The 15215-nt window shown below is 31.3% G+C and overlaps 1 protein-coding gene across 1 annotated transcript in view; it reads right to left on the bottom strand.

The window, feature by feature from the left end:
- The window catches only part of LOC114349541 (probable multidrug resistance-associated protein lethal(2)03659), a 74756-nt gene extending 62710 nt beyond the window's left edge, over nt 1–12046 (bottom strand). Inside the window, exons 1-3 of the mRNA XM_028299947.2 lie at nt 11878–12046; nt 4256–4489; nt 601–804 (exon numbers count right to left, since the gene is read on the bottom strand). Coding sequence (XP_028155748.2) covers nt 601–804; nt 4256–4489; nt 11878–11954 — 515 coding nt within the window. The 5' untranslated portion in view covers nt 11955–12046. The remainder of the gene's footprint in view (nt 1–600; nt 805–4255; nt 4490–11877) is intronic.
- Between the last annotated feature and the right edge of the window lie 3169 nt (nt 12047–15215).

Below are 15215 nucleotides of genomic sequence, written 5' to 3'. Positions count from 1 at the left end.
ATTTTCATGGGGCGTCCGTCCTTCTCTTATTCTTTTTCAATGAATCTTCTTATATGTTATTTCAATTTTGTTATGTATTTTTTATTTTCCCATTGGTTGAGAAGATATTAATTTTTGTGCCTATGTCTCCTTTTCTCTGTAGGTATATCAAAATATTGTAATGTCATTTCACTAGCGTGGAGTCTTAAGTTAATATTTGTGTGATTAATCAGTTTCCATATTCATTTAGTAAAGTAGGTGTTTTTTAGTATTAGTAAAGTTTTTTCTTTGTATCGGCTTTTGTATAAATTTAAACTAAATTTGGGATAAAATTTGATAAATGAGAGTAAACTGGGTCTTCGTCAAGTAAAGATGTGTTCTTTTATTCTCCCCTAGCTACTCAACATTGAAAAGAATAAGGTTCGCTAGCGATTGTTATAATAAAAAAAAGAAAATAATCGCTTAAACAGCTTATTTAAACAATACGTGTACCAAAGCCAAATGACATTAATAATGTACCTAATTATTATTGATTTAACTTAATAAATTGGCAGACGTATAGTAATACATAAATTCAGAATTTTCAATGTGTATAATATGATATAATGTCTTGTATGTTACCTATATAAAAGGGATGAAAACGCAGTTCTCATCTCAATGGCAAACATCTGAATCCATATCATATAATTGTGGTTGTAAAATAAGGCCACAAAGTGGATGACCAAAATGCCGCATCCATAAAAATAGGCGTCATTCCTCGTTAAAACGGTTTGGCCGGGAGCAAAGTAGGCAACGAAATGGGCGATCACATATGGGCGTATAATACTGAAAAAAAATTATTAGTTGCACAAAATATTGATGATCTTTAAGGCTTAAGAGTGTAGACGCAAATATTTTACGGTTATCCCTACTTTTTCTTTCTTTACACGACAAATTACGTGTACTAAAATTCTCACTGGTATGGATGTGTAAACATTACTTGACAATGGCATTGTGATCATTAACTAAAGAGATGGCTTTTGAATGTTATTGGATAACTGTTACTTGTATAATAGCTTAAATTATTAATTCAGTTTATTAATATGATTTTTCTTTCAGTAACTATGTAACTTTTCTTTCAGTAATTATAGTAATTTATATACTATACAATAAAAATAATACTTAATCGAGAAAAGAGGAAAAGTTATTAAGTGATTTTTTTAATAATATATTGTTACTATGGAACGCTTGGTTCAATTTTGAACATCTTTAACAACAAAATACTTGGATCACAGTATATACCCTAGTGCTAGTGTATTCTGTGGTTAGATCTTTCATAAATAATAAACAATAAATATTTTTTTATTAATTTCACGTCTTAAATCAATTATTTATCAAATACACTATCAATATTATCTAATAATCAACTCAAAATATACCTGAAGCCCTGTAAAATATTTAAACATTGGTAAAACTTCCGATAATAAGAGCAGCAACTCGAAATTTTACGCTTTTACTGGGGGAACACGAAACTAAAGTTTACACTTTTAAATTAAACAATATTTCCTAACTACAATTATTACACTTTTGATCGGAAAATTCTGATGCATCTGTTCCGAGGAATAGAGAGTCATGTGACATCTAGGCAATTAATAACGATCGAACTTAATTATTACAGTTTTCTTAGGGGACAGTGCTTTAGTAGATATACTATCCATTCCTATAGAAAAGTGAAGATAAAAAAAAATTTGATTTGCTACACTTTTCTTCGGAACGAGCGAAATAAGTTTTGGATGCCAGTTCAGTTAACAAGTTCAATGAATTTAAAAAAAGAACTGTAATTACAAAACTTGATATTAATTTCAATACATTCATCATAACTGTTGACTTGTGACATGTTTGAGATAAATATTGTGTTTATATAGGATTGGCCATAATTAGGTTGTAATGACAATTAAGGTGAGTAAAGTGTGTACAACACAATCGCCAATTGTTATTATTATTGATATTATATCACAGAGCAGAAAAACATCCGCCCTCATATCTTTCCAGCCATAGCTACAGCCATCATAGGCAAAGTACAATTTTTTGTTAACTGGGATGTGACATAATGATAATTTTGTTAACTGGGATGTGACTGGGATGAGAGAACAATTTCTTTTCTCCTAAAACACTGATTTCTTTGAGCCATCTTTCTTAAAATTTAACATATCATATTAACCTTAAACATACCGGTACACGTATAAAGAAACGAGTTTTTTTAGCAGAATTTAATAATTTCTTACAAATAATTTCTTCAATACTGAGAAATGCATTAATAGTTACATTTTTATTTTCTTATCCTAAAGTTTTTTTCTTAAATTGAAAACTACAAATATTTTTCACTATAAGAAATATATATGTTAAGTTAATCTACATTTATGTTTGTGAACAAGAAATTTTCTTGCAATCAAATAAATATTTTAAACCACAAGAAATAATTCTTCAGAAATACCCTCTGTAGTAACTGTGGTTATAAAATAAAAACTTTATCATTAAGCCGAAATAATACTTGCAAATAGATATTCTTTCACAAAAGAATTGCGCAGATTAACTATGTATGATTTAATCGTCAGTGTTTATTAAGATGGCGTGATATTAATTCATGTTCATATAGATGGATTTTTGATTTGTGGTTGTTCTTTAAAAATTAACGGATATTTTGAAGGTACGTACATAATATAGGTATTCAATACATAATAGGTATTCAATAAAAGTAAATTGAGTAATTTAAGATGTAATAATAATATTGTTGCGTATCCGAATGGTTATAAAAGAAACATAATAGAATTTTTATATTATGCTTTTTAGGTATAATGATGGACAACTCTGAAAAAAGGCAGCTTATTATTCTAACTGGGAAATAAGCCACAATTTAAAGCTGGGACAGAATGATATAATATATAGCTTCAGAACAATAGGGAGCTATTAACCAACTGCGGGGCCTTCCAGAAATGGTAGAACTTTATACATGTAAGTGCCTTTTTCTATAATAGGTTTCTTGAATGTATCGTCTTCTATAAAAATATACAATACACCGCTATATCAAGCATGGCGGCTGCAACGCTGAGGATGTTTTCTGTTCATTTATTTGTGATAAAGGAATCAGTTAGCCTAAAAGAAATATTTTAATGGTTAATAAATTTTATTGCCGAAAACTGTGAATTAGTTAATATGTATTAAATGACTTAAGATGTAAACTAATAATATTTTCCCGTAATAAAATTTCTTAATGCTTAGGTATGATGTCTCTTTTAGATTATAAAAATAAAGAAAATTACATATTATGTCTGCTTCAATGTTTTACATTGGTTGTATTTGGCCTCTTGTTTTAGCTAAACAATGTGTATTGGTTAAATTATGTGTAGGTTAAATAATGCCATATTTGAACTAAATATGATTAATTATTATTAGTATTAATAGTTCTTATGTGGGGCCGTGTATTTGTTTTTTTTTTGTACGTATTTCCTAAATTTGTCAAAATAAATATCTATATTTTTATAAAAAAAAATTATTAAAATAAGTTTACTCTTTCTACATAACGATGTGTTTTAGTGAATTGCTGATATACAAAGTGCTATTAACAAAAGAAAGGAAAATTGATGAAGTTGGATTTGCCTCTGCATCCTTTTATTGTTGTGTAGAAGTCAGTGGTTTAAGAGTGGAGAAAATATTTGTATGTAATATTAACGTTTTATATCTTGTTTTTATTAATAAATAATGATTTTACCTTAACACAATGATTTATTTCGCCCGATGTAATAAAACTTTATTTTCAAGAAATATTAGGTAACTTAATTCTAAATATATGATTATATCTGCGAAATATATTTCTTAACATTATATACATTAATTATTAATAGTAAGATAATAATAATATTCCTTACTAAGAAATATTATTGCTCAGAAAGAATAGTTTTGTAATGGCAAGAAAATATATTCTTATGACTAATAAGATCAATTAACATCAAGTGTAATTTCTTTCTGATAAATGGGTTTGATATATTTCTTAGGCAATATGCCAAGTCGATTTTTCTTAAATATAAATAAAGTTTATTTATGTCAAGAATTTTTTCCTCTCGGTGTACTTACCAACAAATGATTGTTTTCTTTCGTTATCAAAATTTCTTTTGATAACGATTTCCGGAACGGAAATCGAAACTTTTTTTAAGTAAGCTATGTAATTGTCATCACAACCTAACTGTGGCTAATCCCATATAAACACATCATTTAAATAAAAACGAAATTTAAACCTTACCTATTAATAGTATTAAAAACGAAATCAATGAAACCTCTAAACAAATATCTTTTGCCGTAACATCTCCACATAACCCGAGAAACCGATGGCTTCTTTGAGCGATTTTTTTCACTTAACCATTCCCGTTCTAATAGATCACCACATTTTTTGGCTCGGTGTTGATTTAATACTTCATAGATATCGTCTTCATGGAGGTCGAGCTTAAAAGCTTTTTTGAATAAACTTCCTACATATCTGAAACCAAAAAATCATAAAATTTTTATAGTTTTTTAAAGAAGACCTTAGACGTACTAGTTACAGAAAACATTATCCTAAACTGTAATATGTTAGTTAAACAAAGAAAAAGTATTTTATTGGTACATTCTTTCGCGGTTTTTGCTGTAAATTTTAAAGAACCGCCTGGATTGACAATAAATTTGGTATACGCATAGCTAACATGTCAAAGAAAAAAAGTGATATGGTACCGATGTCTGCTTTTGCCCTGGGGGTGACTTTCACCCCATCTCGGGGGTGAAGAAATATATGTCCAAGATAAGTCCCGAAATGGATAAACTGACTAAGCTCAAGCAACTTTTGTTCTATAGAGTTTTTTCACCAAATCAATACTTTTCGAGTTATTTGTAAGTGAATATGTTCATTTTCCAACAAAATAACCACGTTTTTAGACGGTTTTTCGCAAATAACTCAAAACGTAAGCATTTTGTCGAAAAAAATATTCTTAGCAGAACTGTAGCCTATAAAAAAGTGAAAAAAAAACGGTGTATATATTAGGTCTCTATTTCTCTATACCTAGCAAAAGCAGAGTTATAGCTAATGAAAAATAGGACCATATTCGAAGCATTCTTGGAGAAAACACATTACAACTTTTTTAAAGTGTTTAAAAAAAGCTTTATTTCTGTTTTTATAAAAAAAATTCTAGCATCAAATGTAAGCATAGTGCTCAAAACAAAGTTGGTCCCTTTTGTTTTGGCACAAAAAATCAGGAAAATCACCCCCCAATTAGCAAATTAAATGAAATTAATCGTTACCGTTTCACAAGTTACTTTACTTATGTTGTGTTTTTATGATCTGTAATGCAACAGCACACATCGGCACAATATCACTTTTTTCTTTGATTTGTTAGCTATGTGTATGCCAAATTTTATGTCAATCCAAGCGGTTCTTAAAAATTTAGAGGTTTTGCAATATTTTACCTTTAAAGAACGTACTATATTTCGAAAAAGTGAAAGCGAGAAAGTTTGTTTTGCAAGATACTGACTATAAACTCGAATATAGAAAGAAGACTATCAACAAAAACTCGATGAAATCAAAAAAACTTTAAAAGGAAAGGAATAAATATCCTACTGTTAACTAATCCAAAAATTCTTAGGAAACGACAAACTTGCAGAACAATGTGATGATGTGGTGTAGAGTATACCAACAACGAAGAGTTCAAGAATTTTTACCGTTAAATTAAATACCAAAAGAGGTCCCGTCTTGGTCATTGGAGTGTATGCACCAGAGTTGAACAAAGATAATAAAACCACTTCCTACAAAGCATTTAAAAAATAATATGATATGACCGTCTAAATAAGAATCATTTTGTGGTAATAGTTGTTGGTGATCTAACACAGCCAGATACGCAAAATCCCAGTAGGTACTTGGCTTCAGTTGAAGATCAAGAAGATACGACACTTAATAAGGTTGGATAAGTTCTAAGACAATTTGCCACTTTCAATTATCTTAAAATAAATCTAATATCTTAGCTTCAGTCAAGACAGTTCTTGGTGAAAGGAACATTAATAAAAATAGTTCCCAAAGCAAAGAAATCCATGGTTTTTTACCAAAGCGAAGGAAACACGTAAAGAAAAAAAAAACTTACTTGAAATACTTGTGAACCAAGACAAAAGATACAAGACAACAATACACATGTCATGTAAGCAGGATAAAAATTCACTGGGAAATTTTTTCGAAAAAAGGGAACATAATTTTTTCTAAAGAGATCAGTGAACGGTGGTAAAGGAACTAATAGGACCAAAACACATACAAAATGATACATGGATTAACTATCTAAAAATCTATCCTATATACAGAGGAAAAAGGAACTTAAATATTACCACAAATGAATAAATGAATAAGTTAATACAAATACAATAGTACAAATACAAAAGAACCTCCAACACCTGAAGTTACGACAAACACCTGAAGAAATAAATATCGAGGAGGGAGAGGTAAAGGAAACATTAAGAAAATTAAAAAATAGAAAATCTCCAGCAGTGGACAGAATTTCGAACAAACTCCTACAGTACGGAGGACAAGATCTAACTAAACAACTATTAAAACTCATACAAAAAATAATAGAACAAAACAGAATACCACAAAAATGGAGATCAAGCATATACTAAAACCTGTCTTCGAAAAAGGAGACGAATCGGACCCGGAGAATTACAGAGGAATTAACTTATTAAACACAACATTAAAATTAACAACCAAAGTGGTCGGGAAGGTCATGCACTGACACTATATTTATAATGAGGCAAGCTCAAGAGAAATCGTTGAAATACAAAAAACCGGCATATTTATCTTTCGTGGACCTTAAGAAAGCATTTGACAGGGTCACATTAAAAGACGTTATCCATTTGTTATACTCGAGAGAGGTACCTCCAGGAATAATTAAAACGATCTAAAACATCTACCAGAACAACACAATAAAAGTGAAAGTGGAAAAAGAACTAACTGACCAAATTGAAGCCGGCAATGGGATAAACAGGGGGATTCCTTGTGTCTATTATTATTTAAAATGATCATGGACGAAATAATAAAAAAAGTAAGAACTAAAAAATGATACCAAATGGGAGAAAAATAACTTAAAATAATCTGCTATGCAGACGATGCAATACTAATCTCTCAAAGTGAAGATAATTTACAACGTTTGCTGCACTAATTTAACATAACCGCCAGAAAATTAAGCATGTTAATTTCCCCAAAAAGACAAAATGCATGGTTATAACAGCAGATCCAATAAGATGTAAATTGGAGCTGGAAGATCAGATAATAGAACAAGTGATAGAGTTTAAATACTTACGCATCACACTATCTAGCTACGGAAGGTTCGAAACAGAAGTGGAAGATCAAGTGAATAGGGCAAACAGACCTGCAAGCTGTCTGAATGACACAATATGGAGAAATAAAAATATCTGAAAAGAAATGAAAGGCAGAAGTTACAAAACAGTCATCAGACCAATAATGACATACTCGGGAGAAACACGACCCGACACAGAGAAGACGAAATGATTGCTCGAAACAGCGGAGAAGAAAACCCTTCTAAAAATCGATGGTAAGACTTTATGGGACAGAGCTAAAAGTACAGATATACGACGGAAATGAAAGGTGGATAACGTTAATAACTGGGTAAGAAACAGAAGAATATAATGGAATGACCACATAAACCGAATGACAACAAATAGGGTAGTCAGGACAGCGAGAGACGGTTCCCCAATAGGAAGACAATCAGTGGGAATACCACGAAAACGATGGAACGACAACTTACTAGAGGCACATTGAAAAAACAGACAGAGTCATGTCTATACAAAAAGAAGAAGAAGAAGAAGAAGAGAGAAATACAATAGGATGTTAAAAACATTTGAAAAGCTGAAGAACAGAAAAGCTGCAGGTAAAGACGGAATGACAAACGAATTACTGAAATATTTTGGAGTAGCAATGACCGAACTATTAACAACTTTAACTAAGAATGTTATAAAGCGCTATAGATTGCCGCAAGAATGGAGAGCTAGCGAACTAATTCTACTATTAAAAAAAAAATAAAAACAGCCAGAAAAATATAGGATTATAAGTTGGTTAAATACTAAACTAAATCTTAACAACTAAAATTTTAAAAGAACGAATGAAACAGAGCAATTTTAGCAAATGAGAAACGGGATTTTTATACTGAAAGATCGGTTAAAGATGAAATATTCGATATGAAGCAAATTGCTGAGAAATCGCTAGAACGAGACTTTATGTGTCTTATTGACTTGAAGCAAGCATTTGATAGGGTAGACTCATAGGTTGAATCCATCTTCTGTAAAATAGAGAAGTTCATTGAAATATCATAAAACCTAGACCTGTCATATTAACAACACGGAATTCAGAATAGATGGACAACTTACACAACCTATAGACGTGGGCAGCGGAATAAGACAGGGGGCTCATGGAGCCCTACGCTCTTCAGTTTAACCATAAATGAAATCATCAAAAGTATCAACAAATGAAGAGGATACAGAATAGAAAACAGAAATAAAATACTTGATAGCCCAAGATGAAGATGGTATACAAAGTCTTGTCCATAGATTTAATATACAAGCAGATGAATTTAGTATTAAGAAGAGAGTTTTAACTTAGAAAATTAAAACAACATTAATCAGCAAAGAATCAATCAGATATAATATAATATAGAAATTGATGGCTATTGAACAAGTAATGGAAATAAAATAACTTGAATTTACAATGTCCAGCTATAGAGACCTGAAAAAAGAAGTAAAAGATCAATAAAAAAGCAGATATGTTAGGAAAATAAACACCTTAATAACACTCTACAGCGAAACCGACCTAATAACACTGAGATGGAATTTTATAAAGCTAGTGGAAGTGAAATACTAATGACAAAACAAATACCCAACACTGTTACTATTTAAGAAATGAGATAAAAAGGATCTAAAGAATTACAGACCCATAACTTTACTAAATGTGATGTACAAACTATTAACCAAGATATTAATAAACAGATTAACAACTAAATTAGATGGATACCAGGCAAGAGAACAAGCCAGATTTAGAAAAAACTTCAGGACAAGCGTTGATTGAGGTAATACCTCAATCAACGGTACAAGTGACCAATTTTTAACGATGAAGATATTAATCGAAAAAGCTAACGAATATCATATCCCACTATACATTGCATTTATTGACTTCGAAAAAGCATTTGATAGTGTGGCACACTGGGCAGTAAAGAATTCCCTACAAAACAGCAGAATAGACTACAGATATACCGACTTAATTACAAATATATACAGTGAGCACGTAAATGTTGGAATAAATTCATTTTCTCGAGAATGGACAACTTTGGAAAAAAATTCCGAAACAGGTCAATTTGTATTTTGAAATTACGACTTTTTGGAATATATAACATACTAGTGACGTCACCCGTCTGGGCGTGATGACGTCATCGATGATTTTTTAAATGAGAATAGGGGTAAAGTGATAGCTCATTTGAAAGGTAATTTAATTCTCTATTCAGTAATATAAAAATTCCTATATTTATTTATACTGGGTGTCCAAAAAAATTGTTTTTGAATTAAATTTATTGACATAAAAAGAAGAATGTGTGTAATTTATTTAATTCAAAATACATTTTACTGCTATTAGAAAATAGGAAAAAATATTTATTTGATAAATAAATATTGTTTTTTGCTTAAATTCAATATTAAAGCATCCATCCACCTGCCTCTTGACAGTTTGAACATTTAATTTAAGCGAAAAGCAACGGTTATTTTTCAAATAAACATTTTTTCTTGTTTTCTGAGAGCAGTAAAATGCATTTTGAATTAAATAAATTACATACATTCTTCTTTTTATGTGAATAAATTTAATTCAAAAAAATTTTTTTGGACCCCGTGTATAAATAATTATGTTAATGCTTATATCACTAAATAGAGAATTGAATTACCTTTCAAATGAGCTATCACACGACCCCTATTAATCTCATTTAAAAAATCATTGATGACGTCATCACGCCCAGACGGGTGACGTCACTAGTTTGATATATATTCCAAAAAGTCTTAATTCCAAAATAAAAATTGACTTGTTTCGGAATTTTTTTCCAAAGTTGTCCATTCTCGAGAAAATGAATCTATTCCAACCTTTACGTGCTCACTGTATAATAAGGCAACAACAACTATTAAGCTAATGAAACAAACGGAACCTATTAAAATCAACCGAGGAGTAAGACAAGGAGATACCATCTCGCCCAAGCTATTCAACCAAGCTCTAGAAGATGTGTTCAAACAACTACACCGGGATGGCTTGGGTATAAACATAAACGGGCAATATCTGAATCACTTACGATATGCTGATGATATTGTATTAATAACAGAAAGAAGTGAAGAACTACAAAGAATGATGGAAGAACTAGACAGAGAATCGATAAAGATAGGACTGAAGATGAATTACAGTAAAACAAAACCATGACCAATCAACAAGAAGAACTAATAATTACGTGGCACAAATAAGATTAGAACAAGTAAAAGAGTATATATATCTAGGACAAATCACTAGATTAAATAAAGAATATCAGACCAAAGAAATAAAGAGAAGAATAAGATTCGCCTAGGCATCATTCGGAAAACTGTCTTATATTCTAAAGAACAGAAAATACCCGCAATATCTAAAAACAAGAGTCTTCTATCAATGTATACTCCCTGTTCTAATATATGGTTCTCAGACATGGACGTTTACAAAACAAAATATGGAAAAAATAGCATAGACAGAAAGATCCATGGAAAGACAAATGCTGAACATTAAACTATCAGACAGGAAAAGAAACGAATGGATCCGTAACAAAACAAAAGTGAAAGATGTCTCAACCCAAGTAGCAAAGCTTAAATAGAAGTTCGCCGGACACACCCTACGGCAGAAGGATGAAAGATAGACTAAGACAATTATACATTGGAGACCGTGGAACCACAAACAAAAAAGAGGAAGGCCACAAATGCGATGGTCAGATGACCTGAAGAAGCACACTGGGTCAAAATGGATGCAAATTTCCCAAGATATAGAGGCATGGAAGAAGGAAGGGGAGGATGGATGTTTAGGGCTGATTAGATAGATAGATAGATAGATAGATAGTGGAAGACTAATGGTGTCATGCATCAGAAATAAGACCAGACAGAGCCACAATACAAAGACTATAGGAAATGGTCGAGATGAGAGCACTTACAAGAATTAAAGGAAAAACGTTGAGAGATTGAAAGAGTAGTGAAAATAGAAGAAAATGTAACACTTAGTGTATAAATGAATGGACACTAAATAGAAAAAAGAAGAATGGAACAACCACATAACCAGAATGGTGAAGACACGTGTGGTCAAAATAGCAATAGATAAATCACCAATGGGCAGAACAAATATCGGACGACCGTGCAAAATATGGAGTGACAACTTTTCGTAGAGGTTTTAGTCCGCCAATGAACAGCTTATAAAGAATAAAAGGAAGAAGAATAAACTCAAACTAACTAATAACTTTTTCTGCAAAAAAGACATAAAAAATTAATTGTCATCGATTAGACAAACTAGAGAACAATGAATTAGTTAAAAATATAAAATTAACATAATTCTGAATGAATCTGAATGAAATATTCGAAGCTAGATACATATACTAAATTTGGCAAATGATATAGAAATATAAAGCAGATAGAATAAGATTAATATTATAAAAAGAAAACAATAGCAAGAAGAGAATTTTTACCAAATTAAACATTTCTTTCTGCCCTTCTTGCATCCACTTAACACGTGCTTAAACTCTATTCCCGTTTGTTTGACCATTTTGGAACAGTTTTCATATTAAATTTATAAAAAAAATAAAAACTTACGCGAAAGTAAGTAGAGAAAATATATTAGCGGTCTCCCTTGGATTGGTTTTTTTCTGTTCTTTTCTGCAGTGATCCATTTTGAAGTTGCACAAACAATGTAACAATACGAACAATACGAAATTGAAAAATATCTTATCGCAAAGAGGTAAACATTCTTAAACTACTTTATTTTTATAAGAATCGTTGTAGTGTCATTTTTAGTTTGATACAATTATTACTAATCAGTTTAAATATTTGTTTTGAGTGAAAATGCAAATCACCTAATGTTTTTCTCTTTTTATTAAATATCTAAATTAAGATTTAAAGTACGAGTACTTATAGTATTAATGTTTCGCAAGTCTGGGGGACAAAAATCAGAATATTTTTTATTCTACTACTTTTTGCAAGTTTTTCTAAGAAGTTCTAAGAAGTGAGAGTAATTAAGCTTATATTATAGCTGGACACATTCATCATTATCAGTGGTGCCTGGTGCCACAGTCCTAGTTGAGCCTCGAACTTCCTCAGTCTACTTCGCCACTCGTTTCTGTTCATCGCCAACCTTGCGCCCTCGTCTCGTCCACATTTTTCCGCCATCTCAGTGTTGGTCTACCTCTTCTCTTTCGTAATGGTACCGCTAATAGGGTCTGTCTGGGTGAGTAGGTAATTTTGATTTGCTATTGACACATGACCTAATCCTACCTATTTTTATGAAAGATATTCCGTCTTTACCATTTATTATTTCTTTATCCTTTTCGTATAATTCGAAATTTTATCGCCTTCTCTAAATAACATTCTCACAGATTGTGCCCATTATTCCTCTTGGTATCTTGCTTTCAAGAGGTGAAAACTAAGATGATGGCATCAACACCCAACAATAGAGCCAGAAACATCGGTCATCAATTCACTGTTGATAACTCTACCTTTGAAGTGGTGGACAAATTTATGTACTTAGGCTCCTTGATCACCAAGGAGAACGTCATGACGGAAGAAATCAAGCGAAGGATAATCCTAGCGAATAAATGCTATTTTGGACTGAGTAGACATATGAGAAGCAGAAACTTAAGAGGCTACAGTAGCGAGCAACAGGTAGCAGCAAACGCGTTCCAATATTGCGGCTCTAATTTTGAATATTTTGTCGAGATATTTGGCACACATATTCGTAATATAATAAAGAATGGCGGTACAGAGCCCAATTTTAGAAATATGTTAGTACGTGGAAATTACTCTATAACTAAATAAAATATTGAAAAAAGGAGCCTGTACCACCATTAAGAAGAAAAAAATAATAAACTTTCTTCAAATAAACTTTTTTTATCGCATGCCTAGATTTTGTGTAATCTTGGAACTACTAAAATTTTTTATTTCTAACAAGAAATCGAACATATTATAACTAAATAACTAATTAGGCAACATAGAGAAATTATCAGTGTCATTTTGACAAACCTGCCTCAGATTTTCTCTAATTTGTTCTGTCATCTTTATTGATATCAGTCCAGTGCAGTAGTGTGTTAATTTAAGAATTCGTTATAGTTGTTTCATAGGAAAATAGTGTTTATTGATAGTTATTTATTATATTTTTGTTGTTGTTGTATAAGTTGTTGGCCTGTTTGAAATAATAGATTGTTGTTAATTGTGTTTTAGTTCAGTTCTATGTAGGTAGGTAAGTATATTTTACGTAAAAACATTTCGAATTCTAATGCGAGTATAAAGATTTAGGAGGATATTTTATTTTTAACATATTATCAATAGTTTAACTAAATGGGAAAAGTTAATCAAACGACAAATAAAGCGAATAATTCCAAGAAAAAGTCCATTAAAAGCCGTTCCAAAATTATGAGAACATCGAAATTGGAGCCACCACAAATTTTAACAATGTAAGTACCTATGAGAAGTAATCTACTGTTGTCATACATAAAAAAAGTGTGAAAAGTTGTTTCCCATGAAAATGAAATTCGTAATAAATCTATGTTTAGGTACAGAAATCCTGACTACAGTACAAATGCCAATTTTTTTTAGGTAGATATTCATAGTCCTGTCGCCAAGGGGGTACAACGGCCTCCTTTGTTCAGATGGTCTTACCCAAGATTTTTTTATGTATCTTGACCCGTAGAACACGAATTTGTTGGGTAACAGTTGATTCGGATGTCGATAAGATTGTTATAAAAAAAGAACTTGAGGAATTACATAACAGCGATTTCTCGCAAAACAAAACATTTTTTTTTTGTATTTTTTGGGTCATTCTAAGCAAAAACTGTTCTGACAAGTTTTTTCGTAGGATGCATAGTTTTCGAGATAAACGCGGTTGAACTTAAAATCGAAAAATTGCAATTTTTGAACCCGAAAAAATTTATTTTTGCTAAAGGTGATACAGTAGCGATCAACAGGTAGCAAAAACGCGTTCCAAGATGGCGGCTGTAATTTTGAATATTTTTTCGAGATATTTGGCACACGTATTCGTAATAAAATAAAGAATGGCGGTACAGGGCCCAATTTTAAAAATATATTAATATGTGGAAATTACTCTGTAATTAAATACAATATTAAAAAAACGAGCCTGTACCGCCATTAAGAAGAACAAAAAAATAAAATTTCTTCAAATAAACTTTTTTATCCGATGCCTAGATTTTGTGTAATTTTGGAACTACTAAAATTTTTTATTTCATTAGTAGTTCCAAAATGACACAAAATCTAGGCATCGGATAAAAAAATTGAAGAAAGTGTATTTTTATAAAAAGTGCAGGAGCTAACAATGCCGAGGAAGATCTATCAGGCTGCATCTCACTTCCCGCCTGTCCAGCACGGTAAAATTCCAACAAAGCTTAGTTCCGAATACTCAGATTACGAGTAGAACTAATCAAAGTAATAATCATTCCATGAAGTACGACTTAACCTGGTAGAGTTCCCTCGGCCTTCTTAGCTCCGGCAATTCGTTGGCTTGCAAATTTTAGAAGCCACAAGCTACGATTGGTTTAACCAGAAGACTAGTTCTAAGTTTTATTTTATTTTTGATATTGTTAATATTAGAAGTAAAACTTTCGTTCGTCTTTAGCAGATACCGCCACGGCATTCATGCCATCATTTCGTTGTGAACCGATAACGGTAGCCCGAATTTTAGTAGTTCAAAGAGAATGAAATATGCACCTCTGATGGGACTCTAAGAAGGGTTAAAGGGTGTTCTAGAGTGCCTTTGGCGCTCTATGAACTAAATAAAACAAGACTGCTCTCGTTTCGCTTCACAATGAAATTATTATTTATTATTATTTTTTCGTACAAATACCTAGGTTAACATAAAATTTTCACCCATTTGGGTTTATTTTTATAAATATTTATTTACTAGTAACAAAATTGTTTTCGGTTAC

This window comes from Diabrotica virgifera, chromosome 1, assembly GCF_917563875.1.
Source record: "Diabrotica virgifera virgifera chromosome 1, PGI_DIABVI_V3a".
NCBI classification, from domain to species: domain Eukaryota; kingdom Metazoa; phylum Arthropoda; class Insecta; order Coleoptera; family Chrysomelidae; genus Diabrotica; species Diabrotica virgifera.
This window is presented reverse-complemented; position numbering and strand designations above follow the sequence as displayed.